The sequence below is a fragment of the Emiliania huxleyi genome (genome assembly GCF_000372725.1).
Source record: "Emiliania huxleyi CCMP1516 chromosome Unknown EMIHUscaffold_18, whole genome shotgun sequence".
Lineage (NCBI taxonomy): Eukaryota > Haptophyta > Isochrysidales > Noelaerhabdaceae > Emiliania > Emiliania huxleyi.
Genome location: NW_005200784.1, coordinates 620673 through 644978, shown reverse-complemented (window position 1 = coordinate 644978; position 24306 = coordinate 620673). Strand labels below are relative to the sequence as shown.

The following is a 24306-nucleotide window of genomic DNA, read 5'->3' as shown; positions in this document are numbered from 1 at the left end:
GGCGAGAGAGGCCGACGACGCGCGAGCATAGACGGTCGCCACGCCCGCGCACTTGAGCCAGCTAGTCATGCGCCTGAGGCTGGTGCTGCTCTCACGGGACGAGCAGCTGACCCAGCGCCGCGCGGACGCGGGCGAGCCGCTCGAGCTCGACGGAGCCGAGGCGGTCGGCACGCTGCGCCGTGCCGCCGCCGAGGCGCTCGCGCTGGAGGAGGCGGACGTGCGGCTGGTGGACTACTTCCAGGAGCGGCGGCACGGCGCATTGAGCGATATGAGCGCCACGCTGGATGGCGCGCGGCTCTGCGATGGCCAACACGTGCTCGTGGAGCACATGCACAGCGGAGAGTGGCCAGAGGCGGAGCAGGCCGAGGAGATTGACGACCTGTTCGGAGGCGCCGGAGCCGGGTGGGGCGCGATCGAGACCGCGGCGGGCAGCAGCAGCCCCGCCGGCAGCGCCGCCGCCGCCGAGGAGGGCGGTCCGCTCGACGGGAGCGGAGGCGTGCCGGAGCACAGCGGCAAGGTCGGCCTCTCCAACCTGGGCAACACGTGCTTCATGGCGTCGATGCTGCAGTCGCTCGCCGCTGTCGCGCCGCTGAGAGAGTACTTCACCTCCGGCGCCTACGAGCGCGAGCTCAATGCCGAGAACCGCGACGGCACGCAGGGCCAGCTGGCACGCTCCTACGCGGTGCGCCTCTGCCGCCGCAGTCGACGAGCAGTGGGAGGCCCTGGCGGGCCCCACGCCCGTCCCGCCGTGCTGACCTCTGCTCCTGCGGCGAGGTAGGCGCTGATGCGGCAGATGTGGTTCGGCCCGTCGAGCGTCGTCTCTCCACGCGAGTTCAAGCTGGTGCTCGGCCGGCACGCGCCGCAGTTCCTCGGCTATTCGCAGCACGACTCGCACGAGCTGTGCAACTTTGTGGTCGACGGTGCGCGGTCGCACGCCACGCGCCCGCGCAGCTCCTGTCGGCCAACCCCTCCGGCCCACTCCGCGGCCCTCGCCCGCGACACACCCACCGACCCCCACCGACGCACACCCGCAGCGCTGCACGAAGACGTCAACCGCGTGCGCAAGAAGCCGTATGTCGAGAACTTCGAGGACAGAGCTGGCGAGCCGTCGGGCGGGTGTGCAATGGGCGGAGGGTGGGAGTGTGAGTGCGTCTCGAATAGGCGAGCGGCGAGCCGGACGGGGCGATAGCCAAGCAGGTGCTGCAGCGGCACCGCCAGAGAGAGGACTCGCGCGTGTCGGACCTGGTCCAGGGCCTCTTCAAGTCGCAGGCCACTTCCTAGACACTCCCTAGACACTCCCTAGACACTTCCTAGACACTTCCTCGACCTGGTCCAGGGCCTCTTCAAGTCGTAGGCCACGCCACAACACCCTCTCGCACCCCCTCTCGCACCCTCGCACAACCTCCCACATCTTGCTCACCTCCTCCTCCCGCCCCCTCCCGCCCCTCCCGCCACCACGCACCCTCTCACTCTTGCTCCTGCAGGTCATCTGCCCCGTCTGCGAGAAGGTCATCTGCCGCCGCATCGCCCTCTCCGACCCGCGGCCCGCCTATTCACAACAGTGGGTGTGAAGAGACGCTGTTCACACCTCTCTCCGACCCGCGGCCCGTGCGGAGGGACGCGCAGTCCGGGACGCGTCCACGCCGCGCCGCCTGCTAGGTCTCCATCACGATGGACCCGTACAAGTCCATCTCGCTCCCGCTCGGCGCCGCCGGCATGCGCGTCGTGCACGCGACGCTGCGCCGCGCGGACGGGAGCATGCGCAGGCTCTCGCTCGAGCTCGAGCGGAGCGGGACGATCGAGGCGCTCCTCTCTGAGGCGGCGGACCAGGCCCGCTTGCGGCATGCGGCCGGCTGCTGTGAAGAGACGCCGTGCAGAGAGCTCGGCCCGTGAGCAGGTTGGGCTGCCGCGCGGCCGGCTGGTCGCGTGCGAGGTGTTCGAGCACAAGGTGTACAGTCGGCCGCACCTCGGCCGCACCTGAGCGACATCTTCGGCCACACCTCGGCCACACCTCGGCGACACCTCGGCCACACCTCGGCGAGATCTCGGCGAGATCTCGCCTACGTCTCGCCCACAAGGTGCACAAGTTCTTCACGCCGAGCCACGAGCTGGAGCGGCTCTACAACGGCGACTTCATCTTCCTGTACGACGTGGGCGAGGGCGTCGATTTCTGCGCCCCCTCCGCCGCGGGCGATGCGCCAGCCGCGCCCGCAGCGGAGGCGGGCGCGGCGGGCGCGGCGGGCGCGGCGGGCGCGGCGACGGCGGCGGGGGCGGCCGCAGCCGAGGAGGCGGGCGCAAGGCGGGAGGAGCGGGCGGAGGAGGCGGGCAGCAGCGGCGGGGCGACCGACGAGTGCGGCACCGAGGACTTCGTGGTGGTCGAGCCGCCGTCGCCCGCCAGCACGCCCGAGCCGCCGCCGCAGCAGGGCGAGGCGGCGCGGCAGCCGCTGCTGCCCGTGGTGTTGGTGCAGCTGGCGGCGAAGCCAGGCTCAGGCTCGGCCTCCGCTTCACGAGACGCGGAGGCGCGAGCGCGCGCTCTGCCCCCCCCCCCCCCCTCCGCAGCTCTCATCGCGTGCCGCGGGCTCCGTCCCGTCAGGCGTACGCCGGCCTGCCGCTCCTCCTCTCGCTGCCCGCTTCCGCGAGCGGCGCCGAGCTGCACCGCGCAGTCGAGCGCGAGCTGCAGCGGTACGCGAGCGCCCCGTCCGACCAGGCGGAGGCGGCCTCTCCCGTCTCGCCAGACGGCCCTCGCCCCGCGGGCGCACCGGGCGGCGGGGAGGAGGGGGCGGGGGAGGAGGGGGCGGGGGAGGAGGGGGCGAAGCGGGAGGGGGGGAAGCGGGAGGGGGCGAGGGGGGAGGGGGTCGGCCGCCGCGCGGCCGAGGCGGAGCCTGCGTGGGAGCTGCGGCGGTCGGACGACTCGTACTACGTCACCGACTCGGCGTCGGGCGACGGGCTCGGCCGGCGCATCGACGACGGCAGCGCGGCCGCGTTCGGCGCCGGCGCGAGCGGACCGCAGTATGTGGTGCTGCGCTGGAGCAGCACCGCGTTTGGGTGCGGCGCGGGCGGCCAGCCGCCCTACAGCCGGAGTCTGCTCGACGCGGACAGCGCGGCCGCCACGAGTCTGCCGTGCAGCAAGCACTCGGGCGCGCCTGACAAGGTGCCGCTGCTCGACTGCTTTGACCTGTTTGGGAAGGAGGAGGTGCTCGACGAGGCGAACGCGTGGTACTGCCCGCGCTGCAGAGAGCACCGGCAGGCGCGGCAAAAGCTGCAGGTGTGGTCGCTGCCGCCCGTGCTCATCATCCAGCTGAAGCGCTTCACGGCCGACGCGACGGGCCGCTGGCGGCGCAAGCTCGATTCGATGATCGACTTCCCGGTGCGGGGGCTCGACTTGTCGCGCCACTGCCTGAGCGGCGACGACGCGGCGCTGTACGACCTCCGTGCGGTTTGCAACCACTACGGCGGGCTCTCGTCGGGCCACTACACGGCCTTTGCAAGGCACTCGGAGAGCGGCGCTTGGTGCGCGCCCCGCCCCCGGCCGCCGCGTCGCGCCGTTCGCGCGGCGGGACTCTGACCCGCCCTTGCGTCGGCGCAGGCACGATTTCAACGACGCGCACGTGTCGACCGCCCGCGCCGACGGCATTGTCACCTCTGGCGCGTATGTCCTCATCTACGAGCGGAGGGCCGAGGGCGAGAGCGAGGGGGGGGAGGGGAGGGGCGAGGGGGAGCAGGCGTCGGAAGCGGGCGACGCGGACCCTCTCGCCTACCTTCTGTGACCAGGAGCGGGTGGCATTGGTCACGGGAGAGGGGAGCTCGGGCCGGAGGGCCTGGAGTCGGGTGCTTGTCTGCATCTGAGTCGCACGTTTCTCTGTCGGTGTGAGTGTGTGTGGGCTATCCTGTGTGTGTGCGGGTCAGCGGTCAGGAGGCTCAGGCTGTCCAGGTCAAGGCTCTCGCTGTCGACGCGGTGCGTGCCTGCGCGGCGGTCGATTTCGCGCCGAGAACAGAGATGCGAGCACCATGCAACAGCCAACACCGCTTATCTTCAGATCAGAGAACGCATATTGCAACCAAATTGCATGCACTTTTTCTCGACATCAAAAAGAATGCACCGTGTGATGGTGTGTCACTACACACCATATAGCAACTACGTGTGGGTGTGTGAAGCCGTACACAAGGGGTTTTAGGTGTAAAATACTTCTTCTAACGCCATCTCGGAGTCATCGCTCATGCCAATTGCCATGTGACCAACCATAGCTTGACACTCTCTCAAGTGGACACGGGGTACGGCACAGAGACGCTCATGAGACAGTGTATCTCGCGTGGAGAGAGTCGTCATGTCTGCTACACAGCTCTGTCTAGCGTCGGCGCCTTGCGTGGCGGCTCGGCCGCCCCGTCGTCACCGCCGTCCCCCTGCACCGCCTCCTCGCCAGCCGCTGCCTCGCCCGCTACCGCCTCTCCCGTGGCCGCCTCGCCCGCTGCCGCCTCGCCCGCCGCCGCCGCCGCCTCTGCCGCTCGCCGCTTGCGCGACCGCTTGCCCTGGTTTTGGGCGCGCTTGTCGACGGCGCCATTTGAGGCCGCGGCCGCCGATTCGGCCGCCCCGAAGGCGGCGGCGTGCGACGTCCCTCGCGAGCCGGGTCCCCACTGCTCGGGGTTTGGCAAGAACTTGCCCACCTTCCCGCCCGCGCCGTCCTTCTTGGAGAGCATCCGCTGCACCTCTGGCACCGGCCGGAAGTCCGCCTCCTCCTCGGGCGACGCCGCGAGGATGGCCGCCGCGGGCGAGGTGGGCGACAGGGGCTCCTTCTTCTTCTTCCCCTTCTGCGCCTCGCACTCGGGCCTCTTTGCCCAGCAGCGCAGCATGTCCCACACCTTGCGCTGTGGCGCGTCCGTCTTGATCGCGCTCGGGTCGGTGTGCGATCGCGAGACGCGGTAGCCCTGCCGCACAATCGCGGAGAGCGCGCCGACGGTCTGCGGGCAGGGCAGGTGCATCACGCCGCACATTGCGGAGAGGGAGGTGAAGAGCGGCACATCGGGCAGCTCCTCCGCCACCGAAGTGAGCATGCCGATCAGCCGCTTCCGCGAGCCGAGGTTGGAGCAGCCCTCCTCGTCCTACGGGAAGGTTCCGAGAGGGGTCAGGGAAAGGACCAGAGCTAGAAGTTGGTCTCCTCGTCCTGCGGCTTGGCGAGCAGCCGGGAGGTGTCTAGCAGGTGTCTAGCAAGTGTCTAGCAGGTGTCTAGCAGGTGTCTAGGCCCTCGGCCTGCAGCTTGGCGAGCAGCTTCTCCACAAACTCGTGGTCGTGCATCGGGGCGGTCCAGAGCGGCCCACCGACGTGGTGCACGCCTACGGCCGCACGCGCCGCGCCTCACGGCCGCCCGCCCCCCTCCCCCCCCCGCCCGCCCGCCCTGGCTTGCGGCGGCCAAGCGGCGCCTCCGCAGTGCTCGCAGCTCCGCTCGACGGGCGGGCCGACCCCCGCGACAACCTTCTCGTGCGTGCCCTTGTCGACGACGCGCGCGAGCGGCTGGAGCGCAAACGAGTCGCAGCGGGCGCACTGGTAGAGGTGCGAGACCTGCGGCGAGGGTCGGGCGAGCGGGCTCGAGGGCGCAAGGAGGGGCGGGGGTGGTGGTGGTGTGGGCTAGTGGTGGTGGTGTGTGTGTGTGGGGGGGGGGGGGGTCGGGGGAGGGGGGGGGTTCTGAGAGAGAGTGTGCGGCCGAGGTGCGGCCGCCTCGGTGGCGGAGCTGGGAGTGGTCGGAAGGAGGAGGCCGCCTCGGCTGCGTCTCGGCCCGCCTCTCGGCTAGTCTACCGCGCCTTGGAGGTGGACAGCTTCACCGCATATCTCCCCACATCTCCCCACATCTCCCCACATCTCCCCACATCTCCCCACATCTCGCGCCTTGGTAGCGGACAGCTTCACCGCAGCCTTGGAGGAGCGGAGCCGCACGAAGACGCGCACGTAAAAGTTGATGTGGACGGAGAGGAGGGGGGTGATGTAGCGGCCGTGGCGCGCGGCGTGCGAGTCGATGCACGCGAGCAGGATGCGAAGCCCTTGCTCGTGGCAGTGCTTGCCTACTCCGTCAGCCTCGGCTCACCTCGGGCAGCCTCGCCCCGCATCTAGGACGTAGCCTCTCAGGCAAGAGTGCGCACCCTTCAGCGGCCACGCGCCGTACTTCGCGAAGCACGCCTGTGGAGGGGCAGGCCGCGGGCGCGTCGCGGACCAATGCCCGAGGCGTTGCCGACCGCCCCACCTCCGCGCCCGCCTCTGGGTACGCCCCCGCAAGGACTGCCATGTCGGTGCAGGTGACCATCAGCAAGCCTCCCTCGCTCACCGCCTGCACCGCCCCGTCGAGGAAGGGGGAGGCGGTGCCGTACGGGTCGAGGTCGACCACGTCGAAGCGCTCGCCTGCCGGAGGGCGCGACGCGTACAGTAGTGCCGCCGCGTCGCCCACCGTCGACGTCACCCTACAGCTCTGCTCCCCGCCGCCCTCGAGGAGGCCGTTGCGGCCAAAGTTGGAGGCCATCGTCTGGTGGGCGACGGGATCGACGTCGTTCGCAACCACCTCGCGCAGCCCGCTCACCTCCTTGGCGTACCTACGGAGAAGCCCGAAAAGGCTCAGGGAGGGGTCTCCACCGCCGCAGCTCGCTCCTCGGCGCACCGTATCGTCCGCAACCCGCTCGCCGACAGCGCATCCAGCACCCGCAGGCCGCGCCGCGCCGCGGGCTTTGAGGCGGACGCCGGGAGAGAAGCGGACGCCTCAGCAGTTGCCGTCTCCGAGGCCTCGCCGGCGGCAGGCGCGGGCGGCTCCTGCGCGGCCGCCGCCTCTGGCACGTCCGCCTCGGGCGCGCCAGCGTCAGCCGGCGCCGGCGCGCTGCCCTGGCGTAGGGTGCGGTGTCGATCAGCGGCGGGCTTGGATGGCTGGCTGGCCCACATCTCGGAGAACTGCTGCAGCGCCAGCACCGAGAGGTCGCGGTTCGGGATCTGAGGCGGGTTGTAGAAGACACCCTTCTTGGACGCAAAGTAGAGTGTGGCCTGACCCTCCTTCACCTGCACCTCTTCGGCAGCGTCGGACATCAGCGTGGTGCTCCTTGCACGAACACGTCGCGCGAAGACGCGTAGCAGTCGAGGCCGCGTGGTTCCCTACGAGCAGCCCACCTAGATAGTACGCGCAAAAAGAATTTCGCGCCCACACAACTCTAACACTCACACCAAATGTGGTCCTTGCGCGAGGGGAGCTTGATAGACTCGAGGGGCCAGGATACGCCGCGAGGAGGACGGAGTTGCGCAAGGCGAAAGAAGCCGCGAGAACAAGGGACCGGCAGGCGGCGGCGTCGCAGGACGAGGCAGAAGAGAACGACGCGACAGAGGAGGAAGTGACAAGGGAGAGACCGACGAGAGTGGGACGGCCGCGAGGTGGCATGAAGGTTGCAGCGAGAAGCGGCGAGAGACTGCGAAAAGAGATACGAAGAGGCAGACTCCCCAGGGTGGGCGACGGCTAGCGCACCACACTCCTCTCCTTAAAATCCCTGTGTGGTGGCGGCGTGCCGTCCTCCCATCCCTCCCTTGGGTTGTGTGTTTTCTTTCTTTCTTTCTTTTTCACACATCATTTGGGAATTCTTGCTAATCCACAAAAGGCAAGCGGGCGACGGCCCTTATTTTTGTTTTTAACGGTTTGTTGTTGGCAAATCAAGACACAGAGCTCACACAAAATCACAGTGGGTGGTAAGCGAACGAGTCACTTAACAGGGGTCGATTAGTGCGGGCCACCCTGTCCAGAGGCGGAGGTGCCTTTCTGGGATCTTGCGATCGAGTCTATGCAACCCTCGGCCACGCTCTCCTTTCGTGGCTGATAAGCATTCGCAGACCAGGCGATGGACACGACCAAATAGCGAAAATCCGAATACCGTGCAAAAACCACGGAATCGTCTGAGACGAAGAACGGTAACAAGTGTTTGGCTAACTCCATAACATGGGCGATCCGGCGCTTCCTTCGATTGGACGGACGAAATGATCGCGGAAAAGCGGGACCGCATCGCGACATCGGGGGTTCAGCATATGCTACCAGGTCACAGTATGGGTTCATGAGTTGTACTGACGTACTGAGTGTGTGTGCTGTTGGGTCGTCTGTTCTCGTGTTCTGCCACTCACTGACACTGGACTTTGTGTTTTTGTCCTGGCGTGTTTCCTCTCCAAATGGACGTGCCTCGCCTGCTCCCCCCTTGGAGATCTTGGGGCGTGCCGGCGTGGGGTACCTTCGGCCTGTCAGACTTGCGGGCGCTACCGCGAGGGTGCGTCCCATTCAACACTCTCGTTCCGTCCGCGCGCGCAACGTCGCGCCCCAGGTCGGGGCCGGCAACGTCGGGCGCCCCAGGCAGGGGCCGGTGCGAGCATGGAGTCCAGCGGCACGACCGCGACCATGCGGCCGGGCGCGCGTTTGCTCCTCTCCTGCCTTGCCGCCGGGGTGCTGCTCGTGCTCGGACAGCTCCTGCGGCCTGCGCCGGCAAAATTGTGGCTGCCTGATTTCCTCCTTCCAAGCATGTGGGGCTTTGTTGACGCCGCCGCCGAGGGCGGCAACGAGAAGGTCGGCAAGGTGGTGTACGGCCAGGATGGTGTGCCAGCTCTGCGCGTCGCCTATGACGGCCACGGCACCTGCACGCTCGCGGACGGCCGCTTCGAGCTCTACGATAGCAAGTGGGTCGACCCCGATGCGGACAGGGATCCCAACGCGCCGGCGGCGATGGGGAGGCGGATGCAGGTGCAGATGGGGGGCTCCGCCCCCGGAATGTACCCAGACGACCCCTACTCGCCCGAGAGCTCCTACGTAGTCCAGGACACGCCTGTCAACGGCGCCTTCGGTGCGATCGCCGACATATGGTACTTGGTTCACAAGGTGGACGAGTACTACTCCACACAGGTTGGGGAGAGTGTGATGTGGTATGAGCCGACAAAGGTTTACGCCCACTACCGACTCGGCATGCACACTCAGATGAACGCTGATTGGCACACCCTCGGCTCCGATGGCCCCACCTTCTCCGTGGTCATCTCTGACTTCAAGACGAAGGACGGAAGCGACGACCCGGAGCACTACGGCGGCATCGCTCCCGATCTCCTCGCGCACGAGCTGACTCACGGCTACAATGCGTACCGAGTGTGGCGAGGGCCGTGGGGCGAGGTGATGAGCGACATCGGCGGCGAGGCTTTCGAGGCCTGGCTCAAGGGCAAGGCTGACTTTATCCGAGGGCCGGAGACCTGCCGCCTCGCCTCGTGCACCGTCGCTGAGGTGGAGGAGCCGGAGCTGGACATGAAAGGCCCCATCGTGGGAGACCTCGTGGCAACGGCGGAGAAGGAGGCGCACGCGGGGGCGCTCTTGCTGGGGCGCATTTTTTACCACTCGATCCAGCCGGTAGAGGGCTTGGTGCCGCCCGAGGGCTGGGTGACGTGCCCCACCAAGATGTACAAGGTGTGGATCGAGGCGTCCAAGGTGTGGATCGCGGGCAAGCCCGTCCTGAGCGAGTCTGGCGGGACGCTAACTAGCCCGCAGTGGGTGGAGCTATACAACCACAAGTACTTTGCGGAGATCCTCGTCGAGACGGCGAGGGCGATGCTCATCCCGCGGCAGGCGAGCTTCATCGAGGAGAGCCTGAGGGCGATCAATGCGTACAGCCAAAAGCTCGCCCCCTCAACGTCAACCTCGCTCATCCACGCGGGCTCGACGCCATCCACGATGCGATCGATCTCTTGGTGGCCACTCTGACGCACGGAAGGCGGCGGGGCGAAGGCGATGGCGTGCGCGAGACTTTGCGCGAGCGAGTACAGTTGTTTTTCGAGACTCTCTCAAGGACGGAATTTTGACGCTTGCCATGAGGGGGGTTTCACGGCGTCGGCGGTCGTGGTTTTGCTTTTTTTTGGTGTTCATTGTTCGGTCTTTTCGGAATTCGCCACATAAAACGCCCACACACTGCTCTGACCGAGTATATGACTCATATCTCGCAGTCTCCCCCGGCCGGCCTATATCGTCGGCTATCTCTCTCAGTCATCCCTCGAGCGCCCCGACCGCCTCCGTCACCGCCGCTACGAGGCGCGACGCCTCGCACTCGCTGCGCGGCCCGTCCCTCTGCCACCTCGCCGCGTCGTGGTGCCTCGCCGCGTTCGCCCAGATGCGCAGCGAGTGCAGCTGGCTCCGCAGCTCGGTCGGCAATCCGCACTCGCGGTGCCAAAAGTTGATGCGCTCCTCGAAGCCGTCTGGCGCCGCCGCAGAGCGCGAGGCGTAAACAGCGTCGAGGCACGAGGCGTGGCATCAGCGTTTTGAAGGCGAGCAGCATGTTGTCCTGGATGCGCGCCTGCGCGTCGCCGGACGTGCGCATGCCGCGCACCTGCACCGAGAGCGGCGAAGGCTCGTAGCCGGTGGTGCGGGCGGCTGCCGCAGCGGCCTCGTCTCCAGGTGCCGGCGCAGCCTCCTCCACCCCCACCCCGCCCTGCGCGCCAGACAGCGTCGCCCGGAGCGCCAGCAGCGCCTCGGGCAGCGTGCATCGCTTGCGCAAGCTGTTGTGGCAGAGGCTCTTCTGCCCGTCCCCCGCCTGCGCGAGGTCCTTGACTGCGCGCGCCGCGTCGACTGGCCAGCCCGCGGCCACGTCGGCGAGCTTCGCCGCGTCGATGTCGGTCCAGTCCTCCTCGAACTCGTCCTCGCACCGGTCGGTCAGCTGCACCTCGGACCGGTTAGTGAGGCAGACGAGGAGGGTGATGCCAATGGCGTAGCCGTCCGTCTTGCTCGAGTACTCGCCCCCCTTGGAGATGGAGGGGCAGAGCGCAGAGGTAGCCCGTGGACATGTAGAGGGCGGTCGAGCGGCAGCGGACAGACGCGTCCGGCCGCTGGTCCTTGGCGAAGCCCGTGTCGGCCAGGACAGCGGTCAGCCTCTCGTCGAGCAGGATGTTGTCCGGCTTGACGTCGCGGTGAGGGACGCGCGGCGGCGGTGGCGAGCAGGCGAGCGGCCCGCGCGCGGCGAGGCGGACAGGTGATCGGCAGGCGGGTGACAGGCCGGAGAGTGACCGCGCCCAGCGATCGGAGACGAGCCGATCGTCGCTCGGCCGCAGCTGACCTCGAAGGCGTGCGGAGCGCGACTGTTGGTGTCGGGGCGGCCGTCATGTGGCGAGGAGGGAGGACGACAAGTGCGCGTCGTACTGGTCGCTCTTCATCGGCCAGTCGAGCGGCACTCAAGTCGAGACCGAAGCAAAGCATGTCGGGTTTGAGCCATAAAAAGGGGCGTTCTCGAGGTTCTCGAGGTGGATATCCTTTGGCCGCGTTGGGTAGCGAGGATTGGTGTGACGCGATCCACGCAGGCGTGGTTTCTGACGGCCGACCGTCAGACAGTGCACGGAGTTGCCCCTTCTCCGACTGCCCCGCCCGGCTAGTTCCCGAGGTCGTCGGGTGTGACCCCTTCGTCCCCCGAGACCTAGCGCGGGTGGGTTGGAGGGGGCCAAGGAAGGGCGGTGTAAGTAGCCGATCCCCGTAGTCCGCCCACTCCTCCCCATCGGGCCGCATAAGCGGCCTCGCCTCAAAAAGGGGGGTAACTGGGCGGCCAAATTCACCTCGCGGGACTACTTATGTTTTCGTAAACGTAGTCGTGGCCCCCCGCTACGTCGCACGAGTGCAAGCAACCGCGAATCGGGTAGCGGGGGGCTACAAGTAGAAAATCGCAAAAAAAGAAAAAATGCGGAAAAATCGGCGCCTGCGGCGGGCCATGGGACCCCATCTCCCCCCCGCATGGGTACCCCCTAGGGGCCCCGCCTCCCCCCAGAGCCAGTGCCTCCAATCAAGTCGCACCTCTCTTCTTCAGCGAATGCAGCGGCAGCACCACGTCAGAGGCCGGGCCGACTGGGGACCTGCATGCCCAGCCATGCCCCCCACTCTCCACCCGCTTGGATCGATCAGCTGACAGCTCCACCAGCTCCCACCACCGCGTGTCGTGTCATGAAGCATGATAGATAGACAGACAGAAAGCATTTGTCACCGGCGCAGCTGAGATCTCTGCGGGCAGGCGCGGATTCACGTTTTATTAATAAAAGAGTCATGTGTGTGTCACTTGTTGTTTCCTTTTTATTTTACTCCTTTGTATCAGTCCTCCTTTTTTCTGAAGGTGGCCAAAAAAGAAAAAAAGTACCGCGATCAAGCACCGCCACAACAAATGCGTGCCGCTCTCCTGCTTCTCGCCACGCACACGGCCGCGGCCGCAACCCTCCAACCCACGGTCAAGCCAGCGCTCGCCCAGAACCACAAACTCCAGCTTGCGCCCGATCCCGTGGCCACAATCGTCACCCTTCGGGGCGGCGCTTCGCTCGGGCCTATCACTCCGACGGTGGGCGCGTGGCTCCAAGTCGTGCTCGAGGCCTACGTGCGTGCTCCCTCACACTTGCTCCCTCACGCGTGCTCCCTCACGCGTGCTCCCTCACGCGTGCTCCCTAACGCGTGCGCCAGCAGCAGCAGCTGACCCCCGACGCCTGCCCCGCGCCTGCCCCAGTTCCTCGCGCTGATGTCTGGCAACCTCAAGTTTCTGCCCGCGCTGCCCTTCATGGGCGGCGACCCCTACGCCAAGTACGGCTGGACCGAGACCGCGTCCACCAAGCCGCTTCAGACCCAGTTTGCGGGCGCAATCGGCTACCTCCTCTCGATTACCTTTGCAGCGACATACTGGTGTGTCAGCCGCCGCCCTTGGCCCCGCCGCCCCCTCTCTCTCCTCCGTCCAAGCCCGCCCATGCGCGACGGCCAAGCTCGAGACGACACCCGCACTCTTGCCGCTTCAGAACATTCTCTTCCATCATGACACTGCAGGGGCGACGCCGCAGCGCACGTCAACGTGTGCCGCGGCTCCATGCTTGCGTGGTTGGTCGGCGGCCCGATTTCCTTTTTCTATCACGCCGAGGTTTCTTCTTTTAGGCTCCATGCTCGCGTGGTTGGTCTGCGGCGGCGTCTTCTTCGGGCAGCTTGCTAAGGGCACCACCAAGTTCACCGAGGGCAACGTCATGTGCGCCCTGCGCACCCGCGCCCTTCTCCTCCTTTTCTGTGCTCCCTTCTGGAACCGTCGCTGACCGTCTCCCCCGCCCCTGGCACCTGCGCCGCAGGTGCGTCGTGCTGCCTCTCCTCTTCGGCTACCTCGGCTTCGCGTGAGGCGGCGCGAGAACAGTACGACGGTGGGAGCTGGAACTCTGGAAGGTTCTCTCAGCGTCGGACAAGGCGCGGGGAGCTAGCGGGACCACAGCTGGCGTGGGGCTGAGTAGGGTGGGATCGAGTAGGTTGATAGGATACGCAGACCTCGGGGTCGCAACTCGCTACTTCGGACTTGCGGCGTACTTTCGTGTTTTTGCAAATCGAAGAAGGCCGCCTAACACAGACGACCTAGACGACGGGTGCCGAGAGAGAAGTCTGAAGTGCCGGGCCGAGAGGCGCCGGCCGCCGCGGCGGGCGGACACGGCTCACGGGACAGTCGGGGAGTCGCCGCGCGGCCGATTCGAGATTTTCAAACCGCTATATGCCGAACATCAAGCACGCCCACCGCAATCATCACATCGGAGCTGCTACAGCCGAGATCGCGCGAGATCGAGATCGCGAGATCGCGGCAGCGCCTCTCTGCTGCAGCCTCAGCCTCTCGCTCTCCGCTCTCGCTACGGCTAGATTGCTCGGCCGAATGGGTAGCCGAGATTAGCCAAAAAAACCGCGGAGGCGTGCAGCAGTCTCGGAAGGCATCTTCCAGCCCAAAGAAATCCTGCGGCCGCATGCGGACAACACGGGCGGCGCCTTCCTGTCGCGAGCGTCGCAGCCGATGGAGGTGAGAGCGGCGGCGGCGGCGGCGTCAGCGAGATCTCTGGATGCTGCGGACGACGACGCGCCGTCTGCAGCGCCGCGCAATATTGCAGCCATCCGCCCGGCGGCGCGGCACCCGCCTGGCCCGCCGGCGACGGCCTCGTAGAGCTGCTCGTCGACGCGGAAAAACCGGCGGACGGAGGCCCACGGCACGGAGCGCTTAAACTCCTCGAGGCGGTCCCAGCCGTAGCGTGCGTCGCCTGCGCGCAGCGGCTCGAGCTCGGTGCGGTTGAGCATCGGTCCGATCGCGCGAAGCAGCCGATCGTGCGAGTCCAGCGTGCACACCGCCCAGTGACGCGAGGCCTCCGTGATGCCGTGGATCATCCGCCGCTGCCGGCTGGGCTCGCTAAAGTAGTACGTGACGGGCGTGGTGGCCGCCTTGTCGAACGAGTGGTGCAACTGACGAAACCAGCCGGCGCGGAGTAACGTGCTCACCGTCGCGGTGGGCGAGCAGCCGGCCGATCGCGCGCCCGCGTCGCCGCCATATACGTTTGTGTACACACATGCTGCTCGAGCTCTGCGACCCTCGCCCACAGCGCCTGCAAATCACACGAGGCAGGCGGGTCGAGGAGAATCGCGAGCAGTGCCGGAGAGCTGCAGCCAATGTGGGGTGACGGCAACAGCGGCAGGGTGGCAACGGGAGCGCACCCTGCCGGAGTCCGTCCCCTCCCCCCGTACCCCTCCCCCACCTTGGGCCGCCGCGAACCATCGAAAGGTCTGATCTCCAAAAAGAGCTCTCGGCCTGCCGCGCGCGCCCGCGCCCCGCCCCTTTTGCGCAGCAACAAACTTCATGGCCCTCCAAATTCGGGTCGGAGCGTAGCGGAGTGGGCCCCGAGTTTGAAAAGGGCGACGGACGCTTGCGTCCTAGCCTCCAACAACGCCTCCCCGGCGCAGAGGGGCCCCCGGAGGGATGCTCAACCGCCCCACGCCACGCCGCTTGCGGCGGTCCTATTCCCAGCTCGCGTTCTTTTTTGTGTGTGAACTCGACCCCTCCTCGTCAGCAGAGCCATCACGGTCAACCGCACCTCCGCGCATCCTGACCGCGCCGAAACCTCGTGAACGCCGCCGCGCCGCGTTTCTGTTGCGTCATTTGCGCCGCGCGATATGGCCGGGGAACCGCTGCTGCCGCGAGAGGACGTGATCGCGTACGCCGCATCCAAGCGTAAAAGTGAGGACGCGCCCTTCACGGCGACCACCACCATCACCCCCTCCTCCTCGTCGGGCGACGCCAAGGCGGGCGGGTACAAGCAGCTGCTAGAGGAGGGCGAGGAGCCGCCTGCGGCGGCGCGGGGTGGCGTGTGGGGCGCCTTTGACGCGGCGCGGCAGTGGGTCGGCGACGTGGTTGGCAGCGCGTACGAGTATGTCAATAAGCGGTGCGGCATCGAGACAAAGATCCGGCAGGCGCGCAGCTGTGCGCGCATATCGATTCGCAAATGCGTGCCGGCGCCGATCCAGAAGCGACTCCCCTGCTTTGGGTGGATCGACGAGGCGCTCAAGCCAGGCCCCATGTACGACGACGAACCCAAAACGCTCGAAGGCGCGAGCAAGGCCGCGCGAAATACACATGCGGCGAGAAGCAAGATGAGAACGGCGTGTTTTGAGGTAGGCATCCAAAAGAAGACGGACGAGATGCGCGCGGCGTTCAGAGAGGACGCACAGCGGCGTCTCGCGAAGTTGGCGGGTGGCTCCCTGCCCGTGAAGCCCGTGACTGTTCGGTGGGGGCCTTTGCCAGGGGCGGCTCGCGAAGTCCCCCGTTGAGGCCGGAGGCACATGCACATAGGCCGAACCAGCAAGGCTCCGCGAAAGCCATGGCGGAGCGTATCGTCTCCAGGTGCGGCGCGCCGAAAAAGGGGCACAAGTGCACCGCGGTCGAGTTCGACTTCCAAACGGGACAGCCATTGCTTCCGAAGAAGGTGTGCGAGCTTCCGACCTGCCCGCTCACCACCACTTGCCTTTGACGATGCGCACCCGCGCCGAATCGACAGGACTGGAGCAGGGAGGAGGATGAGCTGATTGTGCGCGAGGTGGTGTCGAATGGTGGCCGTTGGCGCAACATCGCCAAGCAGCTGTCGGGCCGAACCGACGACGCCGTGCGCAATCGATGGAATCGCCTCAACTCGCTCATGGGCGGCGGTGGGCGCGCCTCCAAAGAGGAGAAGCCTCAAGGATGGGGGGTGCACGCTGATGATCCTGGTAGCAGAAACACCCAAGGCCAAGCCAGCGAGGTTGTCGTCGAGCAAGGCGAAGGCCGTCGTGAGAAGCGTCAAGCGTGTGAAGCATGAGAGCAAGTCTGGTTTACTTAGAACTTAGCGTGTGCGAACCGACCGGTACTAGCATACTAGCGCTTGCTGGCAGGGGGGCCGCTCGCCGCGCTGCGCCTCTCTGGCGCCCATACGGCTTCACTGCCGCCCCCCCGCCCCGCGCCCCGCGCCATCCCCACATGGCCATCCCGCAGAACAACTCAAACGGTCCGTGTGCAACCCCGAACCCGCCCCAAAGACGCTACCTGTACTCTGTACTCGAGAGAGGCAACTTACCCGCCTCCCCGCCCCTGGGAGAGAGGCGCCGGGTGGGTTGGAGTCGGCGCTGCCCGCTGCCGGCGCAAACTCCGCCGCAGCAGCCGCCACCCTCAGCCGTCGAACTCGAGTTCGCACACGACTACGTACTTCATCTGGATCTGCGAGACGTCGTAGACAATGTACTCGTTGTAGAGGAGAGCCGCCCGCGCCTTGCCGCCCTCCGCCTTTTGCAGCCGCGCGAAGTTGGCCTTCATGTACTCGGAGTCGCCCGCCTCGCCCATCGGCACGCGGATCGCGCCGCCCTCGATCGAGCTCGCGCCCCCGTCGGCGGGCGCGAACTTGCCCACGCCCCAAGTCGACGCCTTGCCCGCCTTCTTGCAGCTCTCCGCCGCCTCGTACTCTGCGTTGAGCCGCTCGTACTGCGAGCCGAGAGCGACGTCGCAGAGCAGCAGGACGGCGGTCGGGTTGGCGGAAGTGGCGCCGCAGTAGTTTGCCGACTTGGAGCTCATGTCTGCGAAGTAGACGCCCTTGCCAAACATGTAGCCCGTGACGGGCGCCTCGGGCGGCGCGATGCGCAGCCCCTGCGAGAGGATGCCCGCCCAGTTGGTCAGGCGCGAGCCGTGCCACAGCAGCTGCCGGTTGGCGAGCGACGCCTTGAAGCCCGGCTGCTCGGCCGCGCGCGAGACGGCGAGCACGTCCTTGACGTTGATCTTGTACGTGTCGTGCGTCGAGCCGTGCGTGTTGGCCGCGTACCGCCGGACCATCTCGTGCTCCGCCTCCGACGCCGGCGCGAGCCCGCACTGGAGTTGCGCGTACATAGCGTCGAGCGGGTGCTGCTCGGCGGCCGGGCCGAGGCTCTTCGAGAGCTTCTGCGACTCTTGCACCTGCAGCAGCGCCTCGACCATGTCGAGCTTGTCCTGTTCACAGTCACGCGCGTGTGAAGAGACGCTGTGCGCAGCGGCCCTCCCGCATGTCGAGCCCATCCTTGAGCATCGGCAGCGAGTCGATGACGGGCGGCACCTGCGGCAGAGGGCGAGGGCGAGGCTGGAGGGGGGGCGAGGCTGAGGGGCGAGGGCGAGGGCCAAGGAGTCCGCCCTTCTGGTGGCTCCGTCGGCCTCCGGGGGGGGGGGAGAGTTGCTCCGGGAGAGCGGCGGGAGGGCGCCTCGTCGAGGCCGAACTTGTGCGGGATCGTCGTGTAGAAGTGCGTCGTCAGCGTGAGCAGCCGGTGCTTCTGCTCGTCGCCGTCTGCCGCCGGCGTCTGCAGCTGCGTCGCGACGCGCGTGAGCGCCTCGTAGCCGCGCTTGATCTGCGCCGTCGAGATGGAGCCGAGAGGCATCTTTTCGAGGTCGACGTGCATCTCCTGCAGCTGCGCAGCCATCATCTTCTTGTCGCCGATCAGAGACACGAACCGCGCTACCGGCGGCGGCAGCGACGAGCCCATCGCGGAGCCGCTGGCCGACTTGCCGCCGCCGCCCGCCGCCGCCTCGCCCGTCGCCTCGTCGGAGAGCTGGCCCGGCAGCAGCGTGACCGCGTACCCGCTAGGGTGCTGCACCGGCGGCTCGCACCACTCAAAGTCGCACTTGGCGAGCTTCTTGAACTGTTCGCGAAACTCCTTCTTGGCGCCTGCGCGTGGGAGGGGACAGACGGGTCGCCGACGGTGCCCGATCTGCCCTATCCCGGTCCTATCCCGGTCCTATCCCGGCCCTATCCCGGTCCTATCCCGGCCCTATCCCGGTCCTATCCCGGCCCTGTCTCGGCGGCATCTCGGCGGCATCTCGGCGGCATCTCGCCGTCGAGGTCGACGCCGTGCTCGTGGACGACGTCCGAGTTGAGGTAGCCCGGCACCGACTTGCTCTTGCCTCCGCCTGACTTGCCGCCCGCGCCGCCGCCGCCGACGCGGCCCCACGCGCGGTAGACGCAATACGAGGAGCCCGTCTGCAGCAGCTGCATCTTGTAGTACTTGTTTGTGCCGTCGGCGAGGTCGACCGCGTTGAGGACCGAATGCCACGCCTGCCGCCGTTGCGGAGGGGGAGGGGTGGGAGGGAGGGCGCGGGCGGCGGCGGCGGCGGCGGCGGCGGCGGCGGCGGCGGCGGCGGCGGCGGCGGCGGCGGCGGCGGCGGCAGTGGGGCGGAGCAGCAGGGCTGTGCTCGCCAGGTTGTACTCGTCGATGAAGACGCCCGTCCCGGCGGGCTTATTCGCCTCGGGGTACACCGTCGCGAGAGCGGAGCCCTGAGCGACGAGCGGCAGCACCTTGCGAGGCCCCTTGCTCGACTTGGCCTTGCGCTTCTCGGCAAGCTGCGCCCTCGTGATCGAACCCTTCAGAAAGGGCAGCGGGGGCCCGCGCTCTCCGTCCGGGTCGAGGAGGTACGCCGCCATCTCGCGCCGCCGCCGCAGCACCAGCCCGCTCGCGCCCGCCCGCGCCGCGGCGGGGGCGCCGCCGCTCGCGCCCGCCGCCGACGAGGCGGCGGAGGAGGACGCGCCGGTCTTTGCCCTCTTGCTCGGGGGCGCAGCGGCCGCCTCGGACGGCGCGCCTGTCGCCTGCGCCGCGTCGTACGCCTGCTCGGAGCGCGCCGCCTCCTCCGCCTGCACCGCCTGCCGCAGCCGCTGCACGAGCTGCGGCTTGTTTCCGCCCGTCGCGAGCCCGCGCGTCTCGAGCTCCGCGCGCAGCTCCGGCACGCGCATGCCGCTCACCTGCTCGGCGGCCAGCTCCGCCTCGCTCATCGGCGCGTCCGCCTCGGCCGCCTCCTCGTCGCTGCTGTCCCCCGTCAGGTCGATCGCCGCCGCCGCGCGCTTGCCGCGCGCCTTGCCGCCGCTCTTGCCGCCGCCGCTCTTGCCGCCGCCGCCGCTCTTGCCCGTGCTCTTGCCGGTGCTCTTGCTGGAGCCGGTCGCGGGCGGCAAGCCCGCGAGCGCGAGGATGTAGTCGGCAGAGACGGCCGGCACGCCCGCCTTGGCCGCCGCCGCGAACTTTGCCGACGGCTTCTTCTTGGCCGCCTCCGCCTCGGTCGAGACCAGGATGGAGACCGAGCGGCCGTCGCCGATGGAGCCCGAGACCCACTCGCCGCCGTGCGCCTCGACGATGGACTGGATCTCCTCGGCCTTGGGCGTCGTCGAGCCGACCGACGCCACGACGAGCCCCGCCATCACGTACTTTGCGTCGCACGACCCGTCCAGCTCCTCGTCGTCCCCCGAGTCGATATCACCATGCAGATCGCCATGGAACGGCTCGACGTTGGGGCCCCCGCCTTGGACGTCCGTACCGCTGCCTTGGATGTTGACGCCGCTCGGGCCGGCGGCGGCGCTGCCGCCGGCCGCACCGGCTGCCGGAGCGAGCGCCAGCACCGGCGCGTCCTTCGGCGGCGACCAGTCCTTGAGCGCGCGCGCGAGCGGCTGCGTGGGCTCAAACACGCCCGCTCGCTTGGTGCGGCCGCGCATCTCTTCCGAGCCGAGCGGCTCGTCAAAGACGGAGTCGAGGACGAGCGAGAAGCGGCAGGAGGTGGTGCCGGCGGCGAAGCCGGCGCAGCGGATCATCCCGCCCTCCCCCACCAGGGCATTGCACTCGCAGAACGGGCACGGCGGAAGCAGCCCGGACACGAGCGAGTCGCCAATCATGTAGGCGAGCTCGGCGGGCGACATCTTGTCGGTGATGAAGCGATCGTTCTCCTCGAGCGCCTCGCGCAGCTGTTTTTTGGGCACGCTCGCCACCTTGTCGACCACGCCCCAGACCAGCTCGTTGAGCCGCTTCGCCTTCTTCACCGCCGGCTTGCTCTCATCGAGCGGCATCTTGAGGGCGTCGGCGAGCGCCGCCTGATCGGCCCAGCGCAGCCGCTGCACGCCCTTGAAGGCGCCGGGCCCGGAGGCCTTGGGGGCGCACGCCACGTGGTGGAAGTGCATGTCGAAGCCGTCGTGCCACTGCGAGCGCACCTTGACGCCGCAGCGGACCTCGCCCTGACCGATGCCGCGGCCGCAGCCCTTGCAGGACGCGCGGCTGGTGGGCGCGTAGTCGAGCCGGAGCTTGTCCGGGATGGAGGAGTCGTCGCCGCCGTAGGACATGACCAGGATCGCCGCCGTAGGAGTCGCCGCCCGTGGATCAGGTGGTTGCGATGAGTGGTCGCTCTGGCAAGAGGCCCGCAGCGCTGAAGAAAATACCCTGCCGGTACTAGTAGGACGGTGTGCGCTGGTCTGTGAGAGAGGTTGAGGTGCGAGCCCTGGAGGCCCTGGGGATTCACATAAACGCAAACCTCGGGCCCGCTGTGTTCACGCCGAACGGATGCCAGCCCTATACCTACGAGGCCATCTCTCTCTCGTCTCTCGTGTCTCGAGGTTCTCGAGGTGGAGGATATCCTTTGGCCGCGTTGGGTAGCGAGGATTGGTGTGACGCGATCCACGCAGGCGTGTTTTCTGACGGCCGACCGTCAGTGCACGGAGTTGCCCCTTCTGGCCTTCTCCGACTGCCCCGGCTAGTTCCCGAGGTCGTCGGGTGTGACCCCTTCGTCCCCCGAGACCTAGCGCGGGTGGGTTGGAGGGGGCTCGCTGCAAGGAAGGGCTGTGTAAGAGGCCATTGCGGATCCATGGGGCGCCAGACCGAAGCGCGCTGACCGAGCTGGTTGCATCCGTTACATGTGTGCATGTATAGGCCTTTGAACCTGCTGTTTCTTTTTTTGCAAATAATTCTTTTTTACCTCCGAGTGTCTGAGATGTCTGACACTATGCACCCATACTACAGAGCCGGGTATTCAAGCGATTGGCCAGACATGTATCAAAGAGGAGGTCCCTACACCGCCCGGTCTACCCTCCGAGGTCCATCGGCGGCGTACCCGTGTTGAGCACTTGAGCACTGGATAGGGTCGATTCCGCGTGGTACGGGACCCCGTACCCGTGTTTGTTATCAATGACACCCCCCCGCCCCAGTGTGCAGTGAACACCGTCGCGTGAGGGGGACGAGGGGGCGAACAGACGATATCGTGTGGGGTCCCCTAATACCGCAGGGAATCGACCCTCTCGTCCTGTGAAGGTCCCTACGTCTCGGTTTGCTCCTCTTTGCTTTATTCTTCTCCCTAACATCCATCCCTCGTTTTGCCGTCCTACCGGAGAAGCAACGGGTTCGCCCCGGACGCCGACCCGTTCGCTTGACCGGCGCGCGTACACGTAGCGTACGGAGGTGCGGTGCTGCGTCGGTATCCCGCTGAGTAAGCGTGTCCGCTGGCGCTGCCCAGGGGACCGCATGGGGACCAGCAATAGTTTCCGTTTCCTGGAGACCTATGCAGAGTGGATTCCTACATCCTCCCTCGCAGTACCTCCAGCCTCGAGAGCCGCGAGCCGTTGCGCCAGACCCCTCATCTCCTCTCTCGCCTCCGCCTCTCGCGTCCTCGCCGCCTCCTCCCGAGCCATCGCCTCTGACAGTGCAGCCTCGAGCCGCGCCACCCTCGTCAGCAGCCCGCCCTGCCCTACCCCCTCTCCCGAGGCGGCCGACGCTGGCGCCCGCTGGCCGCGCACCGGCTCCCGCTGCAGAGCGAGGGCGACACTGCCCTCCACGGGATCAACGGCCTGCACTCCCCGCGCTCCCGACTCTCCCCCCGCCCCCATGGTGCGTGCGCTGATCGCTGGTGCCGCCACCTCGCCGCCGACACCCCTCTCCCTCTCCCGGAGCGCCGCATCTCTCGCCGCATCGACCTCCGCCTCCGCCTGTGCCCGCCGGCGCCGCTCCTCGGCATCGCCCTGGGGCTTCGCCAGCTGCTCTCTCCGCGCCTCTCGCTGCTCGTCGAGCTCCCTCGCGTATCTCGCCGCCTCTCTCCGCGCCTCTCGCTCCGCCTCCTCTCGCACCGCCGCCGCTGCCGCCTCCGCCTCCGCCTCCGGTTCTGCTGCTGCTGCTGGCTGCTTTGCGTCGGCCTCTCCCTCCGATTCCTCGCTCTCCTCACTCTCCGACCCCTCACTCTCCTTGCTCTCAGAGGAGACCTCGCCCGCTGCCGTCGGCTGCGGTCGGGGTGGCTGCGCCCCCTTCTTCTTGTTCTTCTTGTTCTTCTCCGCCTCCTCCTCCGCAATCAGCTCCTCTTGCAGCGCGATCCTTCGCGCCTCCTCCGCGGCCGCCGCCTCGGTTGCCCGTGCCTCCGCCGCTGCCTTCGCGCGCAACGCCGCCTCCTCCTGTTTCCGTGACTGTGCCGCCTCGTTTGCGCGTGCCACCGTCTCTGCTGACGGCCGAAGCTTGCACCAAGCATCCCGCGAAGGGACAGCAGCCAAAGGCCGAAGGATGAGAGCAGCCTCCGTTGCACTTTTAAGCAGCTCGCTGCGTTCCCGGCAGCCGTTCCAGCTCTGCCCGCCCGATAAGATGACGCTCTTCAGCTCGCGATTAGACATGGCATCGATCGCACGCTCATCTGAGCAGGCTCGCTCACTCGCGGACGCCATGTCGAGCAGCAGCTTCACGTTGACTGCGAGGCGGTCGATGAGCGCCGTTTGCGGCTTCGGAAGCGCGATCTTGGTGGAAGCGACAGGTTCTTCTTGCGACTTGGCGTGTAGCTGGACCGTTGGGAAGTATCCATCTGTATCTAAGTTAATCGTGCAGTCGATCGTCACCTGTCCTCGGGGGAGAGGTGGCAAGCCGCTCAACGTCACGTCTCCCAACTTCAAGTTTTGGGCGAGACTCGAGCTCTCGCCGGCGTATATGGAGACGCGAAGCTCTCGCTGGTTGTCCACGGAGGTGATGAATGATTCGGGGTTCTTAGCCAGTAAAGTTCGGCCTCGAGGAATGACGACCTTCATGACGCCGTTTTTGGCGACGCCCACAGACATGGTCGTGACGTCCAGTTGAAGCAAACCATCAAACTCGGGGTGGTACTGAGAGCCGAGTTTTCGTGCAAGGATGGCCGCTCCGCACACCGGAGCGGTGGACCAGTCCATGTCGATGGCACCGTGCTTGGCAGGAGTACTGAGACCTCTCCGCATGGCCTCACTCGCCAGCACGAAGTGGAGCTGTCTGCGGCAGGCGCGATGCGCCGCCTCAACGGCGTGTATCCTCTGCTCCACTGATGCCTCGGCATCAAAGCGCACGAAGTGGAGCCCTTCCGCAATGCCCTCCTCCACACACACGATGTAGACTGCGTCATCGCCGCATATAAGAACATTGCGCTCCTCCCTCGAATGGAGCGCGCGGCAGCAGGGGGTGCAAGCATACATCAGAGCGGGTCGGCAGCGTCGCACCTCAAGTCCCGCCATCCGCGCAGCGGCATCGACCGCAGCAACGTGGAACGCATCAAAGTCTGCAGGGACGCCCAATACGACACCGGTCACCGTGTCCTCCAGAAAATCCTCGGCGCGCCGCTTGAGGTGGCCGAGAAGCAGCGCGAGGAGCTGCTCGGCGGTCCAGGTCTTATCCAACGCTCTCGCGCTTGCGCTGCTGGCGACATGCCTCACGACGGGGATTTCCTTCAGAGCACCGGCCGCGTCGCCCGCGAGGCACGTGTGCGCGGTGAAGCCCACAATCGACCGCGTGGTGTAGATGGCGACGTGCTCACCATCAGCGCTGCTGTCTCTGCGCCAAATGCCGACGCGGCTGCGCTCATACCCGAGCTCCACGCCGATGATCATATGCAAGGCGTCAGGAGGCGATGCCTCGAAAGCGATCGATGTTCACCGCGCCCGTCGGTGCCGTAAAATGTATAAAAACGCGGCCCCAAGTGCGAGAGGTACGCACGCTGAGTTGCGCCGAGAGGCGAAAGAAGCCGCGAGAACAAGGGACCGGCAGGCGGCGGCGCCGCAGGACGAGGCAGAAGAGAACGACGCGACAGAGGGGGAAGTGACAAGGGAGAGAACGACGAGAGTGGGACGGCCGCGAGGTGGCACGAAGGTTGAAGCGAGAATCGGAGAGAGACTGCGAAGAGAGATAGGAAGAGGCAGACCCCCCAGGGTGGGCGACGGCTAGCGCATCACACCCTCCTCTCCTTAAAATCCCTGTGTGG

At 67.1% G+C, this 24306-nt stretch overlaps 7 protein-coding genes across 7 annotated transcripts; 3 read left to right on the top strand and 4 right to left on the bottom strand.

The window, feature by feature from the left end:
• Positions 1-10: 10 nt before the first annotated feature.
• Positions 11-3846, top strand: EMIHUDRAFT_449655 (hypothetical protein; the record flags this gene model as incomplete). Its single annotated transcript, XM_005783452.1, has 12 exons — positions 11-682; positions 779-920; positions 1035-1075; positions 1162-1269; positions 1485-1508; positions 1660-1871; positions 2102-2143; positions 2300-2462; positions 2594-2725; positions 2876-3510; positions 3587-3653; positions 3772-3846. Exons 1-12 carry the CDS (start codon positions 68-70, stop codon positions 3844-3846), a joined length of 2256 nt encoding a protein of 751 aa, XP_005783509.1. The 5' UTR covers positions 11-67.
• A 768-nt stretch (positions 3847-4614) lies between these two features.
• On the bottom strand, positions 4615-7051 carry EMIHUDRAFT_51353 (putative N2,N2-dimethylguanosine tRNA methyltransferase; the record flags this gene model as incomplete). Its single annotated transcript, XM_005783451.1, has 7 exons — positions 4615-5061; positions 5277-5328; positions 5355-5554; positions 5870-6054; positions 6130-6166; positions 6231-6573; positions 6639-7051. Coding segments are annotated over 7 exons (1677 nt in total), but the record flags the coding sequence as incomplete, so codon positions are not given.
• A 936-nt stretch (positions 7052-7987) lies between these two features.
• Positions 7988-9734, top strand: EMIHUDRAFT_203177 (hypothetical protein; the record flags this gene model as incomplete). The annotated part of the gene is made up of 2 exons (XM_005783450.1): positions 7988-8045; positions 8356-9734. 2 exons carry the CDS (start codon positions 7988-7990, stop codon positions 9732-9734), a joined length of 1437 nt encoding a protein of 478 aa, XP_005783507.1.
• Positions 9735-10013: 279 nt separating this feature from the next.
• EMIHUDRAFT_352830 (hypothetical protein) lies at positions 10014-10764 on the bottom strand (the record flags this gene model as incomplete). Its single annotated transcript, XM_005783449.1, has 2 exons — positions 10014-10067; positions 10102-10764. Coding segments are annotated over 2 exons (717 nt in total), but the record flags the coding sequence as incomplete, so codon positions are not given.
• Positions 10765-14939: 4175 nt separating this feature from the next.
• EMIHUDRAFT_203173 (hypothetical protein) lies at positions 14940-16117 on the top strand (the record flags this gene model as incomplete). Its single annotated transcript, XM_005783448.1, has 3 exons — positions 14940-15550; positions 15616-15748; positions 15821-16117. The coding sequence occupies 3 exons, from the start codon at positions 14940-14942 to the stop codon at positions 16115-16117; spliced, it is 1041 nt and encodes a 346-aa protein (XP_005783505.1).
• EMIHUDRAFT_462832 (hypothetical protein) lies at positions 16116-20404 on the bottom strand (the record flags this gene model as incomplete). Its single annotated transcript, XM_005783447.1, has 5 exons — positions 16116-17271; positions 17339-17374; positions 17517-17977; positions 18145-18364; positions 18566-20404. The coding sequence occupies 5 exons, from the start codon at positions 20402-20404 to the stop codon at positions 16465-16467; spliced, it is 3363 nt and encodes a 1120-aa protein (XP_005783504.1). The 3' UTR covers positions 16116-16464.
• A 2481-nt stretch (positions 20405-22885) lies between these two features.
• Positions 22886-23248, bottom strand: EMIHUDRAFT_63685 (hypothetical protein; the record flags this gene model as incomplete). The annotated part of the gene is made up of 1 exon (XM_005783446.1): positions 22886-23248. A coding segment is annotated over one exon (363 nt), but the record flags the coding sequence as incomplete, so codon positions are not given.
• Between the last annotated feature and the right edge of the window lie 1058 nt (positions 23249-24306).